The sequence below is a fragment of the Astatotilapia calliptera genome, chromosome 4 (assembly GCF_964374335.1).
Source record: "Astatotilapia calliptera chromosome 4, fAstCal68.1, whole genome shotgun sequence".
Taxonomy (NCBI): Eukaryota; Metazoa; Chordata; class Actinopteri; order Cichliformes; family Cichlidae; genus Astatotilapia; species Astatotilapia calliptera.
The window spans coordinates 23,361,653-23,381,674 of record NC_137425.1 but is presented as its reverse complement, the minus strand read 5'-3'; the positions used below and the strand labels follow the sequence as shown (position 1 = coordinate 23,381,674).

General features: G+C 40.0%; 1 protein-coding gene and 1 long non-coding RNA gene across 2 annotated transcripts; one reads left to right on the top strand and one right to left on the bottom strand.

Moving 5' to 3' along the window:
• Positions 1–7,457: 7,457 nt before the first annotated feature.
• LOC113020051 (V-set domain-containing T-cell activation inhibitor 1-like) lies at positions 7,458–13,457 on the bottom strand. The gene is made up of 4 exons (XM_026163717.2): positions 13,103–13,457; positions 12,869–12,904; positions 9,848–10,132; positions 7,458–9,726 (listed from the first exon to the last, which is right to left on the bottom strand). The coding sequence occupies exons 1-4, from the start codon at positions 13,455–13,457 to the stop codon at positions 9,569–9,571; spliced, it is 834 nt and encodes a 277-aa protein (XP_026019502.2). The 3' UTR covers positions 7,458–9,568.
• Positions 13,458–15,428: 1,971 nt separating this feature from the next.
• On the top strand, positions 15,429–16,260 carry LOC145428316 (uncharacterized). The gene is made up of 2 exons (XR_013908597.1): positions 15,429–15,681; positions 15,839–16,260. It is a non-coding gene; the product is annotated as an uncharacterized LOC145428316 (long non-coding RNA).
• Positions 16,261–20,022: the final 3,762 nt, after the last annotated feature.

The following is a 20,022-nucleotide window of genomic DNA, read 5'->3' as shown; positions in this document are numbered from 1 at the left end:
GAGGGGGAGTTGTGTGGGGGTTTTTTTTTTTTGTTGTTGTTTTTTTCAATCAAATAGACTCTAGACTTTAACAGTCTTCATCTGAAGTTCTGATTCTGTTTGTCGTGTTAAAATAAATCACTGAAAGGCTGAAGGTTTCAAAGATTCGTGTGTAATCATAAAAAAAAGATTTGGATACTTGAGGATGGGTACTTTGCATTTGCATGTTCTAAGTATAAAATATTGATGTAATATTTTGTATGTGTTTAATCGCTACAATGGCGCAAACCTCCACAAGCATGTAGCTTTAAAAGTTATGGAAGTGAAGATTTGCAAATTAAATCAAGACCTCAGTTATATCAGTGAACTTTTAATAATTCAAAATGCCAGGCTGTGTCTCGACTTCAGATTAATAATCTATAGCAAACATATTATGATTATGCATTATATACACCCACATACACATGAACAACAATAACTGTGGTCCAGTAATGAAGTCACTATTAGGGCGTCATATAGTGGGCACATTATAGTGGAAATATAGCTCATGTAACATATGACACAATCTTACACAATCTTTTTCATCTTATCAGAGGTCCCTCATGTACGGAGATCATTTATGTATAAAAAATATTTACTCCAACAGTGACACAGAAATTACAGAAAAAAAACTGCTGAGAATTCAGGATCACAAGTGGCTCATAAAATTAATCATTTTTAAATGTCACAGCTTTCTTACTTACTTTTCTTTTTTAAATGCATTTTTAAACTGAATTACAAATGCAAAACTTTTCACTTGCAATACCAGATACACCCACCAGGGGGAGGTGCACCTTCTTTTGTCCATATATCTTTATGGACAACAATTTGTCCATTAAAATGAGGTAAGTAAGTTGATGTTTTATATAATAGTGGTGCCACATTTTACTTGCTTTATTCATTTTGATGTTTGAAAACAGGGTTAAAATAAGTGTATTTGTAGATTTGATCTAATGTATTTGTCTGTTTGACTCCTGGCTTATTAAAAGAGCCAAGTTAATGTTCCTGTATTCTTACAGCCCACTTAAAAATAAATAAATAAATCCAGTTGTAGTCCTACCTTTTCATGAAGGAGCTCTTGCACAAGGAAAGACCTAATTTTGAGATTTAGGCATAATTTTCCTGTACACAGACATAAACAGATACACTGGTAGCACAATACAGGAAGAAATGCAAGATTCCAACAGAAGCCTACAGTACTGTGCAAAAATCTTGAGCCACCCCACATTTGTTTTTATTTAGAATAACTTTATTATCCACAATTTATTATCAATGGACAATTCTCTTTGGTTCACCAAGTTATAAATCAAGTGACTTCATATCAACCCACATATACATGTACAAAAAATGTCATTACAAAACTTCAATACAATGATAACATATCAGAGCATCTAATTATTCAGTATACTAATTGCTCTGAGCACAAATGTATGTTTGGCTGTTTCAGTAAATAACTGCATCCATTTCCAATTTTTCTAGAAAATTCCAAAGAAATAAGGAGTGACTGACACTATAACATTTTGTAACTTGGGTTTTTCCTGTTGAATTTAAAGATGGATATTACATGCAGACTTTAACAAAGGAAACACAAAGCAGTGACTCAATGCCATCTTTATAATTTTGCTCTTTACATTGCAAAGATCAAAAAGTTTTGAACTTGGTGATTAAAAAACTGCAGATGATTTCCACTGTTTTCTTTAACAAAATCAAGTTTAATGAGAGGAGAATCGGCATTATGAAATAACATCAGTTCATGTTCAATTTCACGAACAAAAGAAAGTGATTTCAGAAGCACAAGTGTGACCACACAGAGCACACCTGAGCACAAAACAGACATGCTACCACACAATGCCTTCATAAGCAATATCATCTGATTTGCTGCTAAAACTCTACAGACATCTATGAAAAGTCAAGTCATCAGTGAAAGTGAAGAAATGTAGTTTTAAAAAGCAAAATCACAGATAATATTTATCCATACTTTATAATATTGATAGATCTTAATTTTCAGGTGTTTTCATTTGGTAGTTTTTAACCATCAGAATAAAACACAAATGTATGGACAGTGCGGTGACCCTCCTCGGCTTGTATTTGTAGGTCACATAACTATTGGGCGGAGGTGAAGAAGTCTAGCTGCCTAGTTGTCGTCAAGGGGCAACTGTGGCTTTGAGGACATAAGGAGCTGGCCTGACTCTAATGCATACTAACTCATCCAAGCATGCATCACACAGCTGATTCACTCACTTTCCTTGTTGTGCTTAATGCTTCACATCCTTGTGTGGACTCACACTTCAAAGAAAAGCTAGAACAGGGTGCTTTTATTTTAGATGAGCTTTAGATCATTTGAACAAGACTAAATGTTAAGAAAATTGATTGATTGATTGATTGATTGATTGATTGATTGATTGATTGATTGATTGGTAATTTATTTCAACATGTGAACAATATACAAGTACATTTAGAAAAGAAATAAGAGAGAAAAAAAATACTATACAAATTACATACAAAAAAACATTCTGATTAATTTACATGTTGAAAGGGAGTGGGAAGAAGTATACACTTATTTAATCCCACCCCTTTGCCATAAATTATCAGTGAATATTTAGTCAGCTTCCTTACTGATATAATTTGTAATAAAAATAGTGAACAGATTTCTGATATACTATACTATAATATCACATCATAAATTTTTTGTTTGTTTGTTTGTTTCTAAATAGAGACATTCACTTAATTTAAATATTTTCCTTTTCTTTATAGATCGAGAAGATCATATTTTTATAACTCTTTTTGAACAGTTTTATGTTTGGACATTGCTTTAATTCCATATTCAGTTTGTTCCATAGTTTCACTCCATGAACAGAAACACAAAAGCCTTTTCTTGTAGTACGTACCTTCATTGTTTTGAAGTTACAAAAACCCCTTAAATTATAACTTCCTTCTTTCAAAAAAAACATACTCTGAATATTACCTGGCAGTTCTTTATTTTTTGCTTTGAATAGAATTTGTGCTGTTTGGAATTTCACTATATCGTCAATTTTCAATATTTCAGACTGCAAAAATAGTGAGTTTGTATGTTCCCTATAACCTGCATTGTGGATGATTCGAATTGCTTTCTTTTGAAGAGTAAAAAGTGAATGTAATGTGGTTTTATAGTTATTGCCCCAGACCTCTGCACAATAGCTTAAGTATGGTGAAACCAGTGAACAGTAGAGAATATGAAGTGATGTTCTGTCGAATACCTGTTTTGCCTTGTTTAGTACTGCAATGCTTCGTGATACTTTGGAATGAATATATCTTACGTGAGCTCTCCAGTTAAGTTTTTCATCTATTATTACCCCCAGAAATTTATTTTCACTGACTCTTTCAATATCAACACCATTTATTTGAATCTTTGCACTTGTATTTAAACTACTATTTCCAAATAACATCAGTTTAGATTTATTCAAATTTAATGATAATTTGTTTTTATCAAGCCAGAACTTCACTTTACTTATTTCATTAGTCATATCCTCCAATAAATTCTGCAGATCATCACCAGAGCAAAAAATGTTTGTATCGTCAGCAAAGAGAACCCTTTTTAATACTTTGGACACTTTACAGATGTCGTTAATGTACAAGTTGAAGAATTTTGGACCCAAAACTGACCCTTGGGGTACACCACAAGCAATGTCCATACATAAGGAGCAACCACCATTTATTTTCACAAACTGCTTTCTGTCACTTAAATAACTCCGGACCCAATCTAAAGCTACCTCTCTGACACCATAATGTTCCAGTTTTCTTATTAATATATCATGATCTATAGTGTCAAATGCCTTTGTCAAGTCTATGAATAACCCAGCCACATATTGCTTTTTGTCTATGGAATTTGTGATGTATTCTATTGAATCTAATAGTGCCGATGATGTTGATCTGCTTGATCTGAATCTGTACTGACTCTCAGTGAGTAGTTTATGTTTATCTATAAATTTTTCCAGTCTGTTTTTAAACAGTTTTTCAAGAACTTTTGAGAATTGAGGTAGTAAAGAGACAGGCCTGTACAATAGACAAACGAGCCCCTTTTTACTGTAAAAACCAAGCAGCAAGTTAACGGCTCTCATTTAGACAGGCAGCATTCAGCATGTCACTTTTATATCACTCCTTCTTTTATTCATATGCATCTAAAAGTGAGTATTAGTGAGTGGTATTACAAGTTGCGGATCAACGGTGTATTCACACCGAACGCGATGGACACGAATAGAGCGTCAGGTTTACATGTAATGTCAATGGAAAGGCGCGATGACGCGCGACTGCGGGTCCCGCGAAAATTCGGAAGCAGATTTGCATCGCGAAAACGCCAAAACGCGTGAAACGCGCGTCAGTGTAGCGCGTCTGGCGCGTTTGACGCGCGAATAAAACCACGCGCGTCAGTTTTTGTGTTGCATTTTGTGCATACGCGCGTTTCGCGTCTACTGCTCGAGTTGGAAAAATCTGAACTCCAGCGTCAAATCGCACCGCGACAACCAATCAGGAGCCTGGTGACGTGGCTGTTACCTAGGTCAAAGGGGCAGGTCCAGCCAAAGCCTTTCATACTTCAATGGAGGGGAAGGCTAATCAATGCTGTAGCAAACAACTCGGAGCTGTACGACACCAGCTGCTTTCAGTACCGAGACAGGAATATAAAGGACCGAGCTTGGAGGAAGATATGTGAAGAGATCGGGCAACCTGGTAAGTTCATTCATTTCTCTTAAGTTTTCTCTAAAGTTTTCACTGACCCGGGGAAGCCGCACAAAAGCTAGCAAGCCACCGCTATTTTCCCACTGACGTACAAATACCGTTCTGCTTTTATGCATGTTGTCATTTAGGAATATATTTTATTGTTTATTAATAAACAGCACACAGTGGTCCCGCTGTTCATCCGTCACTGCTTTGCTTTTTCGCTGATTTTTTATTGCACAGTACAGCATTGCATTCTGCAGCCTGATTGACAAATCTGCTCCGTGCCGTGTCTCCTGCGCTTGCCAAATTTATCACGTTTGGTTTTGATAACCATCACGTCCAATAGAAAAAACAGCACAAAAACACCCATAACTATGAGCCTCATTCGGAAATAGACACCTGCACCGCGAGGGAAAAAGGCGCACGAAAGTGGCAGGCAGATGAAGACAAACCGCGGCATAATAATACTTTTACGTTTTGCAATCTACAAAGGTTTGCACTTTGAGAATCAATTGTGAGAACTGTGACCAATGTTCATGTGTGTGTGTGTGTGTGGAAAAAAGTGTATAAAGTGCGTGACCAGGGGCTAGTTATTCTGAGAACCCCTGCTGCAATAAATGAGGGACCAAGATAATAATAATGAATAATGTATTGATCCCCGAGGGAAAATCCCTCTCTGCATTTAACCCATTCACTCAGAGAAGGAGTGGGAAGCCACTGGGCACCCAAAGAGCAGTGCGTAGAGACAGCACCTTGCTCAGGGGTACCTCGGGGGAGCCGTTCAGTGGATTCGAACCCCCAACCTTCCAATCATAGGACCACCACTGTACCTACTGAGCTATCCTTGCCCATAACTCTAGAGTATTCACATTTCTCTGTGTAAAGGCGGCTGATCTGACAGTGTCCACGACTCATAAATAATTTCTAAAACTCATCAATAGCCTGAGATGTCTTCAGAAAAATAAAACATCTCCATCTCTACAAACTACAAAGAAACGCTGCAGTAAAAATGAAAGAAAACCATCAGCATGGCTCCTCAGGCTCACAGTCTATGATGGGGCAGGCAATTAATTCTCCCAAGGGCCCACATAAGAAACTGGGACTGGGAAGTTCTGGCAGATCACGGTCACATATTCTAGTCTTGTATCTCTATTCAAACTTTTTGGAATGAAGTTTAAGTAATAAGTTACTTAAGTGGCAGGTAATTTCAGACTGACATAAGTCATTTCAGTCTGCATGCATCAAAACCCTTCAGATTCATACAATTTTGTTTTTAACGTTTTCTGTAATAATTATTTTATTATTTGATTTTGATCATTTAGTTGATAATTATCCCATGATCTCTTGGGAGTGAGGCTCACCTCGTGCTCTGACATCTCCACACCTGTCTGCGTGGCCAGGTCCCAGTGGCTCTTCTGGCTGAAGTTGAGGGCCAGGCTTGGGTCCGGGTGGATGTCCACCAGCAGCTCAGCAGGCGAATCTGAAAACAGACACTGACGGCCAAACTCGCAGCGGTGCTTGGAGTAAGCATAAGTGTTTTCCATGCTGCCATGAAAACACAGAAGAGCCTGCTCTGTACTTGATTCTCTTAAGTACAGAGGTGGGAAGTGACGCAATACAAATATTTTGTTACTGCTGCATTATGTGGTGTGAAATTGTGCCTATAAATCAATTTCCAGTAGACAAAAACCTGTTGATGAAAGTCAGAGAAAGTGGTTGGCAATCTATGAGATTCAAAGTCAAAGCGTACTTAAAAGTCTATTCCTCCAGAATTTAAAAATATTACATGAGGCATAATGAACCAGAATGACTGTTTGCTATAAGGAAAGGACTTTACCCATTTAAGCTTTAAAACACCATGACACCAAAATAACTTGTTAGTTGTATAAAGTGCTTTGAGTGCTCAGATACAGTAAAAAACAAAAAGCGCTATATGAGAACTGGACAATTTACCATAGATGAGCCCAGACAAACAGCACATCCTTGTCTTATCCCCTTTTTGATTTCAAATATCGGACATGCTCCATGACATAAAGCTACTGAGCTCTTGATACTGTTATATAGCATCCCAATTACCTGGTTTTAAGGAACGTGTGAATAAATCACTGTCGTCAAGCAGATGAGAGGCTTTTTATTAATCTGTACGGATCAGGTAATACCGCTCTTCTTCTCAGCTTCTGTCCCCACACACCTAACTTCCTTTCAGAATTCCTCCACCAATCACAGGGCAGGGAACAGAACGCTACCAGGTGCTACTCCGTACATGAATAGGTGTATTTTTTTTCCATTACTGACTTTGTTTGCCAGATCTGTGCATCCTTCAAGTTTCCAAAAGCAGCTGTTAGATCAGCTTAGTACAATTCAATATGAGTCCTTAACTACTGCACTGCTGGTTCACAGAATGCAGGTGGTCGCCCTCTGGTGGACTATGTGGTAACTGTATATTGTAATTAGATTAACAAGAAAGACGCAAAGGAATAAAGCCACGAGGTTTAAAATGTTGATGTTAATCTTCCTTTTCTGACTTGTTTTTGATCCTGAACTTATATCTCATCTTAGCTGAAAAGAACTAAAATGGACCAGTGCCTGTGACATGCAAGAAGTAAAGCTGTTACTGGAGAATCATCCTTAACAAGAAAATCATCAGTGGAACAAAAAGAAAACAGACAGAAGCAAATCCTTCATCTTTATCTGCTGTGATGATCAATATCTGAGCTACACAAACATAACAGCCACACAAGTAGGATGTTTGGGTGCTTTTTATTTAAAAACTGCGATACAAATTTTTCATGTCATGAATTTGATCTTTTCTATTAATTCAGTAGTCAAAACATAATAATGATTAAACACATGGTAAAATATAATCAGCATTTTGATTGTAGCATTGCAATTAAGTATGTATAAGTAGTATAGTAGCATAGTATAAGTATGTCATTAGCAGTGTTGGGAAGGTTACTTTTAAAATGTATTCCATTACAGAATACAGATTACATGCCCCAAAATGTATTCTGTAACGTATTCCGTTACGCTACTCAATGACAGGAACGTATTCTGAATACTTTGGATTACTTAATATATTATCATGCTTTTTACAACTACGTGAATGTACTATTGCTGTGTGATTTATTACTGTTACTGAAGGTCCGAACCGTAGTAAAGGGACCTCTGACTAATACGTCGGGTTCCGTGTAGGGCTGTAGCTGAAAAAGTTGCTTTACTTTGTTGTCTGGGTCAAGTTTGCTAGCGAGAGACAGAGAGAGGCGTTGAAAGGCTGCTCCAACGGAACTTATTGTTTCGGAGGAAAACACGAACACGTTGTACAGTCGAGTCTTAATAGCTTACTTACAACTGGGCTCGTCAGGCACTCTTCTTGGCTGAAGTGGTTATTATTATATTTACATGCTTCCAGCTCCCGTTTCTGCTCAATGACAACTCTACTTTTCCACTCGCCTTTTTCTCCCTCCTCGCGCTCACAGACACATAACACATAACCACAGTTGCCATGCTACCGCCTGGAACAACAGAGCATAGCTGTCAAACAAAACCCAAACAGTCCTGACCCGCAACAAAATGAAACAGGAAAGTATCGCAGTGTAATCCATTTATTTCAACAAAGTAACTGTATTCTGAATACCACCTTTTTAAACGGTAACTGTAACGGAATACAGTTACTCATATTTTGTATTTTAAATACGTAACGGTGGTACATCTATTCCGTTACTCCCCAAATCTGGTCATTAGCATTATCAGCTTTAACAGCACCAACATAATTCTGAAAGTCACCATTTTTATTGCTTGGAATCTTTTTAAAGTCATGTTTACAAATACAGACAAACTCTCCACAAACAAACTTACTCAACAAAAAAACCAACAACAAAGTAAGGCAAAAATAAAAAGAGAATCTGATCAAGAATGTGTTCAAGTTAAAATACAATCACAGCAGTTTAACAGCTTTGAGCGGCTTCTGGCTCATACAAATTGAGCAGCTGAGCTGTAAGAACGAAAAGCAGCTGATTTTGTCTCCACCTTTTAAAGCTTTTTAAATTATGTACAGTCTGGTTCTCTTGGATGAAGACTCATAAGCTGCCTTTGAGTGTTACAGGTTCACGTTCTGCTGATTTTAAGGCACTGTGTGGTGAATCCACAGCCCAAAGTCTCTCATGGTTTACTGTTTTCTGTCTGTGGTTTGAGTACCTGAGCTTTTGGAGTTTAACACTTGGAGATGATCACAAACCAGGTGAGACCCACAGTAGTTCACTGTGAGAGTGTCCATTGCTGCTTTACTGACTGACCCCAACCGGTCGCAGCAGATGGCCCCGCCCCTCCCTCAGCCTGGTTCTGCTGGAGGTTTCTTCCTGTTAAAAGAGAGTTTTTCCTTCCCACTGTCGCCAAAGTGCTTGCTCATAGGGGGTCATATTGTAGGATCTACTGTACAATATAAAGCGCCTTGAGGCGACTGTTGTTGTGATTTGGCGCTATATAAATAAAATTGAATTGAATTGCATGTTAAGCCCATCACCCACCCACTGACCTGCCCCTGGTGCTGATGGGACACAGCATTAGTGATCATACAGCAGGACGATAAGATGGTCAGAGTGTGGAGACAATCGCTCAGCACTAACATCACCTTAAATGTCTTCTTGTACCTCTGCGGCAAATAGATAACTCAGAGTTTTTTGGGTTTTTTTTAAAGAATCACTCTTTCTCTTTTTAGCTTGACAAATTAGATAAATATGCCTAGAAATACCTGCTGTAAAAAAACTGCAGCCAATCCAGAGCATTATGATGATTAAACCAAAAGATTCATCCATAAAATACTGAGAATTTTACACCTCACACATACTGTATGTCAAAATTAATGCTGAATATGAAATCCATCATTATTCTCACCTCTCTGCCATCTTCTAATGTACTTTATAACTAAAAACAGAACTGCAGTACTCAGAGCTCCACCACAAAATGCTGCTACAACCACAGCCACTCCACAGCAGGACTTCAGCTCAGCTGTTTTCTCTGAAACACATTAAACAAAAAGTTAATACAGCACAGAACAGTAGACAGAACTACTGTTAAACAGCGTCTATTTAAAACCTGAAAATTCCACCAAGAATGAGAACAGAAGAAGAAATCTTACCACAGTGAGGCACGTAGATCTCATCATCAGTCACTTGGCTGATCTCCTGCTGTGTGGCTACACAGCGGAAGACGTTGGTGTCTGTCTTGGTCACAGCGATGAGGAGGGTGACGTAGTAGCGGTCTCCTCTGTACGACACCTGCGGCTCCTCAGCGGGAAGGATGTTTCCATCGCTGTCCTTCCACTCCACCAAAGGCTTTGGAAAAGCACCTGGAACCTCACACTTCAGCAGCGCCCCGTCCTCCGTGATGTTCAGGATCCCAACAAAAGGCTTTGGAGCTGCACCTGTGAGCACAGCATGACGCTACAGCTGCAGCACAAGGTCACGGAGACTAATATACTGTTATATTATATACTCTGTAATGTTATTGTTATTGAAAATGACATTTTCCTTAAATTAATCACCATAAAAAACTATCCAAAGTAAATTAAACAACAGTACTACAGTACAGTGAGTGCAGAATTATTAGGCAAGTTGTATTTTTGAGGAATAATTCTATTATTGAACAACAACCATGTTCTCAATGAACCCAAAACACTCATTAATATCAAAGCTGAATGTTTTTGGAAGTAGTTTTTAGTTAGTTTTTAGTTTTAGCTATTTTAGGGGGATATCTGTGTGTGCAGGTGACTATTACTGTGCATAATTAGGCAACTTAACAAAAAACAAATATATACCCATTTCAATTATTTATTTTTACCAGTGAAACCAATATAACATCTCCACATTCACAAATATACATTTCTGACATTCAAAAACAAAACAAAAACAAATCAGCGACCAATATAGCCACCTTTCTTTGCAAGGACACTCAAAAGCCTGCCATCCATGGATCCTGTCAGTGTTTTGATCTGTTCACCATCAACATTGCATGCAGCAGCAACCACAGCCTCCCAGACACTGTTCAGAGAGGTGTACTGTTTCCCCTCCTTGTAAATCTCACATTTGATGATGGACCACAGGTTCTCAATGGGGTTCAGATCAGGTGAACAAGGAGGCCATGTCATTAGTTTTTCTTCTTTTATACCCTTTCTTGCCAGCCACGCTGTGGAGTACTTGGACGTGTGTGATGGAGCATTGTCCTGCATGAAAATCATGTTTTTCTTGAAGGATGCAGACTTCTTCCTGTACCACTGCTTGAAGAAGGTGTCTTCCAGAAACTGGCAGTAGGACTGGGAGTTGAGCTTGACTCCATCCTCAACCCGAAAAGGCCCCACAAGCTCATCTTTGATGATACCAGCCCAAACCAGTACTCCACCTTCACCTTGCTGGCGTCTGAGTCGGACTGGAGCTCTCTGCCATTTACCAATCCAGCCACGGGCCCATCCATCTGGCCCATCAAGACTCACTCTCATTTCATCAGTCCATAAAACCTTAGAAAAACCAGTCTTGAGATATTTCTTGGCCCAGTCTTGACGTTTCAGCTTGTGTGTCTTGTTCAGTGGTGGTCGTCTTTCAGCCTTTCTTACCTTGGCCATGTCTCTGAGTATTGCACACCTTGTGCTTTTGGGCACTCCAGTGATGTTGCAGCTCTGAAATATGGCCAAACTGGTGGCAAGTGGCATCTTGGCAGCTGCACGCTTGACTTTTCTCAGTTCATGGGCAGTTATTTTGCGCCTTGGTTTTTCCACACGCTTCTTGCGACCCTGTTGACTATTTTGAATGAAACGCTTGATTGTTCGATGATCAGGCTTCAAAGCTTTGCAATTTTGAGACTGCTGCATCCCTCTGCAAGATATCTCACTATTTTTGACTTTTCTGAGCCTGTCAAGTCCTTCTTTTGACCCATTTTGCCAAAGGAAAGGACGTTGCCTAATAATTATGCACACCTGATATAGGGTGTTGATGTCATTAGACCACACCCCTTCTCATTACAGAGATGCACATCACCTAATATGCTTAATTGGTAGTAGGCTTTCGAGCCTATACAGCTTGGAGTAGGACAACATGCCTGAAGAGGATGATGTGGACAAAATACTCATTTGCCTAATAATTCTGCACTCCCTGTATACTGCAGTTACAGTACTGTTACAGGTGAGTGTTATCACATGACCGTAACCCACAGTGTCTCAGACTAAAGACAGATCTGGAGAAATCAACAGGCTGACGATGTCACTGATGTTTACATCTGCACTGTGTGCTACAACTCTGCACCCAGAGGCTGTGCACCATTCACTCATTTACACACAGAACTCTGAATAAAGCTTCAAATTCATGTGTCACAGAGAGACAAGGCCACACAACAACCTGTTCAGATTCTTCATGTTGCTGCTAACTGTGAGCTGTTCTGATTTGCAGATCTCACAAATCCATATTTCATTCCCAGCAGAACCCAGATTTGATCATTTTGAATTTGATGGCAGTTCCAGAAAATCTGAAGAAATCTCTGTGGGCAAGGGACTTCAATATTGTCCAGTCACAGGCCTCTTATACTGTACTTCCCCAAGATCATGCTAAACTGCACACTGGATCTATTAAAAGAAACATGGCTTCATAGTGGCAGAGTCTGAATACTGAACTTGGCAACATGCGGTGCAGATGTTTCACCATCATGCCTGTCACAAAGTCCAGCACATGCTCTCCTCAGCTCCCAGATGTTTATGGACCGCTGTTAAAAGAAGAGAGAATGCTGCACAAGGTGAACCTAACGCTGTACTTCCATTTTGGAGACATGTTGCTGCCATCAAATTAAAAAAGACCCCTTTTTCTTTTCCTAAAATATAATTTTTTGTCAGTTTAAACATCTGATATATTTTCTATGTTCTATTCTGAATGAAATATCATTTAATGAGACCTGAAAGTCGTGGTATTTTATTTTTATTCACATTTTACACACATTGGGGTTATAGATCAAAAACAGGGTTCAACACTGTTTCTCCTGATCTGTGCTTAAATGCAGAGCATCACAGACTCTGATTTACTGAACTGTTTATGCTGTTCAGTATCAACACTTCTCAAATGATGCTCAGGCCTGCAGAGCTGCAGCACACGTTGCGGATATTAATGACATCATCACTCACCTGTGACGTCACCTGATCGGTCCTTAAAGACACGTTCTGAAAGGCAACAACAACACGTTTTCACTCTGCATCATCAGCTTATCTCCTGCTGTTTGCTTCGTGGTTACATCTGTACAATCTAACAGTGAGAGCCACCTCAGCATAAATGCAGAACTCTGTTATTACATTATTGGAGTGAGTAAAGCAGCGATCTTAGTTGTGTTTTCAGGATGTTTTCAAATATGAAAAACTCACCAACGATGAGTTTAATGTTGAAACGTTGTTGCTTTGGGTGAAGATGTGGAATAATACAGGAGTATTCTCCACTGTCGACCAGCTTGGTGTTTCTGATGACTATGGAGGCGTTACCAAGCTTCAACTCTTCTGAGAAATGTGAGACCCGACCTTTGAACTGCTCATCTTGTCCCGGACGTCCGTTATTGTATTCGTCGCCAGCAGAGTACAGGAACACCTCCTTCTGACCATCTTTCTTCCAGTCAAAGACCTCATGTTGAAGGCTCAGCTTGGTGCTGAGGGAGCAGGGTAAGATGGCATCTCTTCCTTCTGGGACCAAAACTGTGACAACTCCCCGCCCTGAAGGATGAAGCATATTTTAATTCTTATGTTTCAATAAGTCAAAAGTCCTAAAACACATGTACGTAACCTCCAATGTCTAAAAGACGTTTTTCAAAAGTAAAAAAGTAGATCCAAGTTAATCCCAGTTTTAACATAAAACAATATTTAAAAAAACGATTCAATTTGTCATCACAAATTAAATCTACTCTTGAAGAGCAGCAGAGTTAGTCCTTAAAAAGATGCTTTTTGCGTTTTTCAGTTTGATGTAATTTCACTTTTTTTTCTCTCAGTCACCTGGTTACCCAGCATGCCTCAGTGGTATAAATTTGCAATATGACATTTGTGTCTGTGGTTCTCCCTCATTCAGGACACAGCAGACTTGAGTGTAGAGGGCTTGTTTGTTTGTTTGTTTGTTTGTTTGTTTGTTTGTTTGTTTGTTTGTTTGTTTGTTTGTTTGTTTGTTTGTTTGTTTGTTTGTTTGTTTGTTTGTTTCCGCTGGCCAAGGGACGCGTTTAATCCTTCCTCTGACAGAAAGTATTTTTCTATAGTGGAAATACACAGGACTGATACAGTAAACTCATTAATTCACAGTTAAATTGTCCGGTTGTATATACTTTTGTTATTACTACTACCAATACTACAACAACTAATAATAATAATATTATTAATAATAATAATAATAATAATAGTGATAATAATAAAAGTAAGAAGAACCACTGTCCTCTCTTTTCTCCCTAAAACACTAAAGAGAGCTGAGAAACGTTGGAAACTATAAAATCAAACATATTTAAAGTTGTGGTTGATTAGCTGTTATAGTTTGTTCCTACCTATGCTGCCTTTTCTGACGTACAGTTTTCATTGTGGTTGAAAAGAAATGTTAAACCATGAATTTAAGTAGTACAGACTTTACTTCGTTTTGGTCCACAGAAGTACCACCACCCGTAGGTTGGAAAGGCAAAAACTTCCTCTTTCACTCCAGAAAGAGGTCGTATCCAATAATCTGAGTAATCCAGTATGTATCTTTTATATTCTGGATTTATAAATTTTAAAATTACACATTTGTAACATAGATTAACAGCACTGTATAAATTTAGCTGAAAATAAAATTTATGATTTTTATTTTGGCCAGCACAGGTGTCACTTTTGGCTTCCAACCAAATCGTCTGAGATTTTCCCTGGTGCGGAACATCTTGTATTTTTTAATAATACTTTGTACTGTAGCCACTGGAACTTGAAAACATTTAGATATGGCCTTGTAGCCCTTTCCTGACTTGTGAGCAGCCACAATGCACAGCTGCAGGTCCTCAGTGAGAGCTGAGAAATGTTTTTTTCCACAATAATACGTCTTGTACATTGTCTTATTTTCTTTCGGCAGACACCTATGTCATTTCCAGTCAAAACAAAACTTGCTGGTTGAATAAAAGTAACTTTAAGTAAAAATTTGCCATGGGTATGAATAATTATGGGCTTGACTGTTGTGTGTTTAATCATCATGTTTGAAGTACAGAGTTTCTTCAGTTCTGGTCAAGAGAAATAGGAGAAATAGCGCCCCCAATAGGTGTCCATTGCTTGTGGGAAGTGCTTTGCATCCGGTGTGTGTGTGAGATGAACTCACACACGTCGGAAAGAAGACTCAATGCAAAAATCCGACCCAATAGGCTTATGTTATGTACTTATGTGCCCTCTTGGAAATTAGATTTTTATTCTCAATTAGTTTTTTACCTAGATAAATAAAGGACTAATAAAACAAACAAACAAAAACTGTCTTTTGAGTAATCCAGATACCACATTTTCCTCTACGATCTTTTATATTCTGAATTAAAATGACACATTTAAAACATTCAAATTTACTCCACTGTACCCCAACCTTTGTTCTCTCTCAGTACAGATTGAGTACGACAGTTCTGCAGCCGGGCAAAGATGTTTGGAAGAGTGAGACCTCTTTCTTTTAATATCACTATCTTAACGTCAACTCCGAGAGCAAATTCTCTGCACTCCAAGCCCGTGTTGGGTGTGGGTGACACACGCGCGCGCGCACACAAAACTTGTTGGTATGTTTGAAGCTGGAGCGTGATGTCACGGGGGTGGGCGTGGAAAGGATTTTGTCCCGATCCCAACCTGGAAGCAACATGAGGCAGCTCGTGTATCGATGTTAGCAAACGAAGGCGTCTAGCCTGGATAGCAGCTGTGAGACGAGCTGATATCCAGTTCTCTTCCATCTCCAGATATCTGTTGGTGCTCCAGACATTTTCATTCCGGTAACTTCTAAATATGTTCATATCACTCTTTATAGCCTATTAGTTTTATTTTCTATGCACTCTGAGCTCATAGCAAATTAGAACAAACATCCTACTGAGTGATTTTGCAGAACTACCTTCTATTTATAGAGTTGCTAATTATTTGGCATTATTGCAGCAAACCAGCCCATGAAATGGATGAAACATCGTGACTGGGTTCCAGCGCTACACAAGGGACCTGCTTCAAACATACCAGCATGCCAATCAGATTACTTCTTCCATGTGAGGGTGAAGAGGTGACCCTCCTGGATAAGATGGTGTTTACTGCGTTTGGTGAACAGTGTGATAATAAAACCAGGGAAAATGAAACCTGCTCCTGTTAAATATTCTTAAGTCTTTTGCTGTATAAATACCGTTATGTTTTTCAAAAGATACAGTAAATAAAGTAATGTTAGTAGTGGGTGATATCATGTAAACACTGTCATGATTTTATGTAAACATTTTGTCATTTGTAAACTATAAATGACATGGATTCTACACTGTAACTGATGTGATGTTCTATAAAGTGGTTTTAATAAAAATATAAAAAAAAGGCAAAAATTAGTTTGTTTCTTTATTCAACAGTGGTACTCAGTCAGTACATATTCAGTAAATGCAAATTATTTACACGGCAGTGCACTACAGGCATAAATCTAGACCCCTAGATAAAACATTATGGCATTATAGCAGTGACAACTCCTCCACAGTAGCAGGTGGGATTTTTCTGTTTTGAGGACGGCTCCTTTTACCTTTCAATACGGATGGTCTGTTTATGTTTTGATCAAGAGCCTTTTTTTGGGCAGCTGAAGAGGAGAAGTCTATCTTATAGCCAACCACTGACTGTATCTTGGTCATATTACCCAGCAAAACCTAGTATGCAGGTTCATCTGTAACAGTCCTTGTGCCACGGATCAACACTGTTGCTTCTACATTAAACAGAAGAGCAGTGACGTGGGTGCAGGTCTCTGCGACTCCGGCCATACAGGTGCAGTGGGCGGCTTCAACCTCCCCTGTGATGCTCACAGTGACCCATGGCTGCAATGCTGGTTCATTCAGTCTTTGAGAGTGCAGGACCTGAAACACACACAGACAAAGTTCATTTAAAGACAAGAACTATGAGCCAAGGCCAACACAAATGTGTTTTATCTACTTTATCATAAATGTAACAAAGTGTTTAGAATGTTAGCACATACATGTAATTTTTCATTTCTTTATGTGTCCATCTATAGAACGCTGCATGTTATAGTGTAAATCTGCCTGTTCTGTCAGAAACCTGCCTGCAGAAAATGAACCCAAAGTATGTAATGTGTAATGTAATCACTTTAGAGATGGAGAAAGCATAAAGTGACAATTATGAATCACTTAATATGATAAGGAGATTCTGCAGGTCAATATATAAAATTAAAATAAAATGTATTTTTAGTGACACAAGATACAAACATGGAAGCAAGATGTATAATTAGAATTATTTATAATAAACATTAATAAATTAGTGCAATTTCTTTAACCATAAAGAATAACTAAATCCTTCAGGACAATGTCACATCAACCTAACAGCGTCCACATGTTCTCACTGTAATTTCCCCTCATGAATGAATTTATGCTGCACTAATGTGAATGTTTGCAGGGAAATCAAACGCATTTTACTCGCAGTACTCGAGCTGACTTACCTTTGTTTGAATGACGACTTGTACGCGCTGACTCCAAAGACAAGGTACGAGAATATGTCAGGCTACGTCAATAGCGGTTGGTCTTCAGAGTTTCTACTCCACGGCCGTATGTCATACGGGTCCACATTTCCAATGCACGCTATTTTCTGCAAGTACAGCTGCTTCGCCTCTGGACGCAATCGGTCTCTATACATTTCATTCTCTTTTGAGCTGCTTTTAAGCATCTTGTAATCGTCGTTCCAACACAGTGTGTTTGTTTTGATTCGTAGACCCCGAAAATGGTGCCGCGCTCCCACAATGCATTGCGGCGTGACGTCAACTCCAAAGCCCTGTACATTAACATATTTTATTGTGAAAACTGTTGTTGGAACCATACTGAATTTAACCAGATAAATGTTTTATATAGTGAGAGAGAGAGTATGCAAATTGCTAACAAACAGTCATTAGAATTCATCATACATTGAGAATAGCAGACAAAATCAACAATACAGCGCTTCCAATTTATAATAATAATTAATATTGTGCTGAACGCAGAACAAAACATTAAATAAGCCACACCAGTGTCTACTGTCTGTCTACTGTTTACTATCAAAGCCAAGTGGCTAATAAAGGTAAACAGAAGTTTTCTTGTTAGTTTATCTTATTTCAGGATACATGTCATATATCCACTTCTGTGAGGACAGCATTGTGCCATCACGCACCAGGGTGAGTTATAACAATGACAAACCCTGGTTTACTCCTAAACTCAAAAAGCTGTGGCTGGAAAAGAGAAAGGCGTTCAGAAGCGGAGACAGGGACTGCTACAGAGAGGCCAAGTACAGGTTCACTAAAGAAGTGGACGCAGCAGCAGATCTCAGAGAATGACTCGGCCTCTGCGTGGAAAGGTTTTAGGAATATCACAAACTACAAGCCTAAAACCCCCCACTCCACTGATGACTTGCTCTTGGCCAACACCCTCAACGACTTTTACTGCCGTTTTGACGAGCCATCAGGCAGCCTTCACACCTCCAACGGCCCCAACAATAGAGGCACTTTGGACACTCATTCCCCCACCTCTCCCCCCTCCATAGAGCCATCACCACCTTCAAACACTTCACCTACAACACCCCCCTCCTCACCCCACACAAAAGAGGATTTCACACCACCTCCTCCCACCACAACTCTTCATATTCATGAAGCAGATGTGAGGAAGCAGTTTAAGAGTCTGAATGCTCGAAAAGCTCCCGGCCCAGACGGTGTGTCTCCTGCCACCCTCAGACACTGTGCAAACGAGCTGGCCCCAGTGTTTTCTGGCATTTTCAACTCCTCACTGCAGGCATGTCATGTGCCTGCCTGCTTCAAGTCCTCCACCATAATCCCTGTCCCCAAGAAACCTAGGATCACTGGACTAAATGACTACAGACCCGTGGCTCTGACATCTGTGGTCATGAAGTCATTTGAGCACCTAGTTCTCTCCCATCTCAAGACCCTCACGGCCCCCCTCCTGGACCCCCTGCAGTTTGCATATAGAGCCAACAGATCTGTAGATGACGCCATCAACATGGCCCTACACAGGAACCTACGCCAGGATCCTGTTTGTGGACTTCAGCTCTGCCTTCAACACCATCCTTCCAGACCATCTCCGAGGCAAGCTTTCCCAGATGAATGTGCCTGATCCCATCTGCCGGTGGATCACTGACTTCCTGACGGACAGGAAGCAGCATGTGAGGCTGGGAAAGAATGTCTCGGACTCCCGGACCATCAGCACCGGCTCCCCTCAGGGCTGTGTTCTTTCTCCTCTGCTCTTCTCCCTGTACACCAACTGCTGCACCTCCACCCACCAGTCTGTCAAGCTAATCAAGTTTGCAGATGACACCACCGTTATTGGACTCATCTCGGACGGGGATGAGTCTGCCTACAGGAGGGAGGTTGAACGTCTGGTGTCTTGGTGCAGCCACAACAACCTGGTGCTGAATGCCCAGAAGACAGTGGAGATTATTGTGGACTTCAGGAAGCACACAGCCCCACTCCCCCCCATCATCCTGACTGACACCCCCATCACCTCTGTGGACTCATTCCGCTTCCTGGGTACCACCATCACCCAGGACCTGAAGTGGGAGCCCACCATCACCTCCGTCATCACGAAAGCCCAGCAGAGGATGTACTTCCTGAGGCAGCTGAAGAAATTCAACCTGCCAACACGGACAATGATGCAGTTCTACACCGCAATCATTGAGTCCATCCTCACCTCCTCCATCACCGTGTGGTACGCTGGAGCCACTATCAGGGACAAACAGAGACTGCAGCATGTTGTGCGCTCTGCTGAGAAGGTGATTGGCTGCAGACTCCCATCTCTGCAGGACCTGTACACGTCCAGGACACTGGGGCGTGCAGCTCGGATCTCAGCTGACCCTTCTCACCCTGGACACAGTCTGTTTGACCTGCTCCCCTCAGGCAGGAGGCTCCGGTCCATTCGCACCAGAACCTCTCGCCATAAGAACAGTTTCTTCCCCTCTGCTGTTGGACACATGAACAATAAACGTACGACTGTTCCCACCACTAACACATGACCCTACGCTGTGTTCACTGCATCATTCCATGTTTGGCACTGATCACCACCTGCACTCATGTATATATCATGTATATATCTTTCTATGTAGCACTTTTAATTCTT

Excerpts from the sequence above, each read along its gene's own strand:
- LOC113020051 (XM_026163717.2), bottom strand. The coding sequence starts at position 13,457 with ATGCTTCATCCTTCAGGGCGGGGAGTTGTCACAGTTTTGGTCCCAGAA. Across the intron at positions 12,905-13,102 it reads CAACATTAAACTCATCGTTG|AACGTGTCTTTAAGGACCGA; the intron begins GTGAGTTTTTCA and ends GTTGCCTTTCAG. Across the intron at positions 9,727-9,847 it reads GATCTACGTGCCTCACTGTG|AGAAAACAGCTGAGCTGAAG; the intron begins GTAAGATTTCTT and ends AATGTGTTTCAG.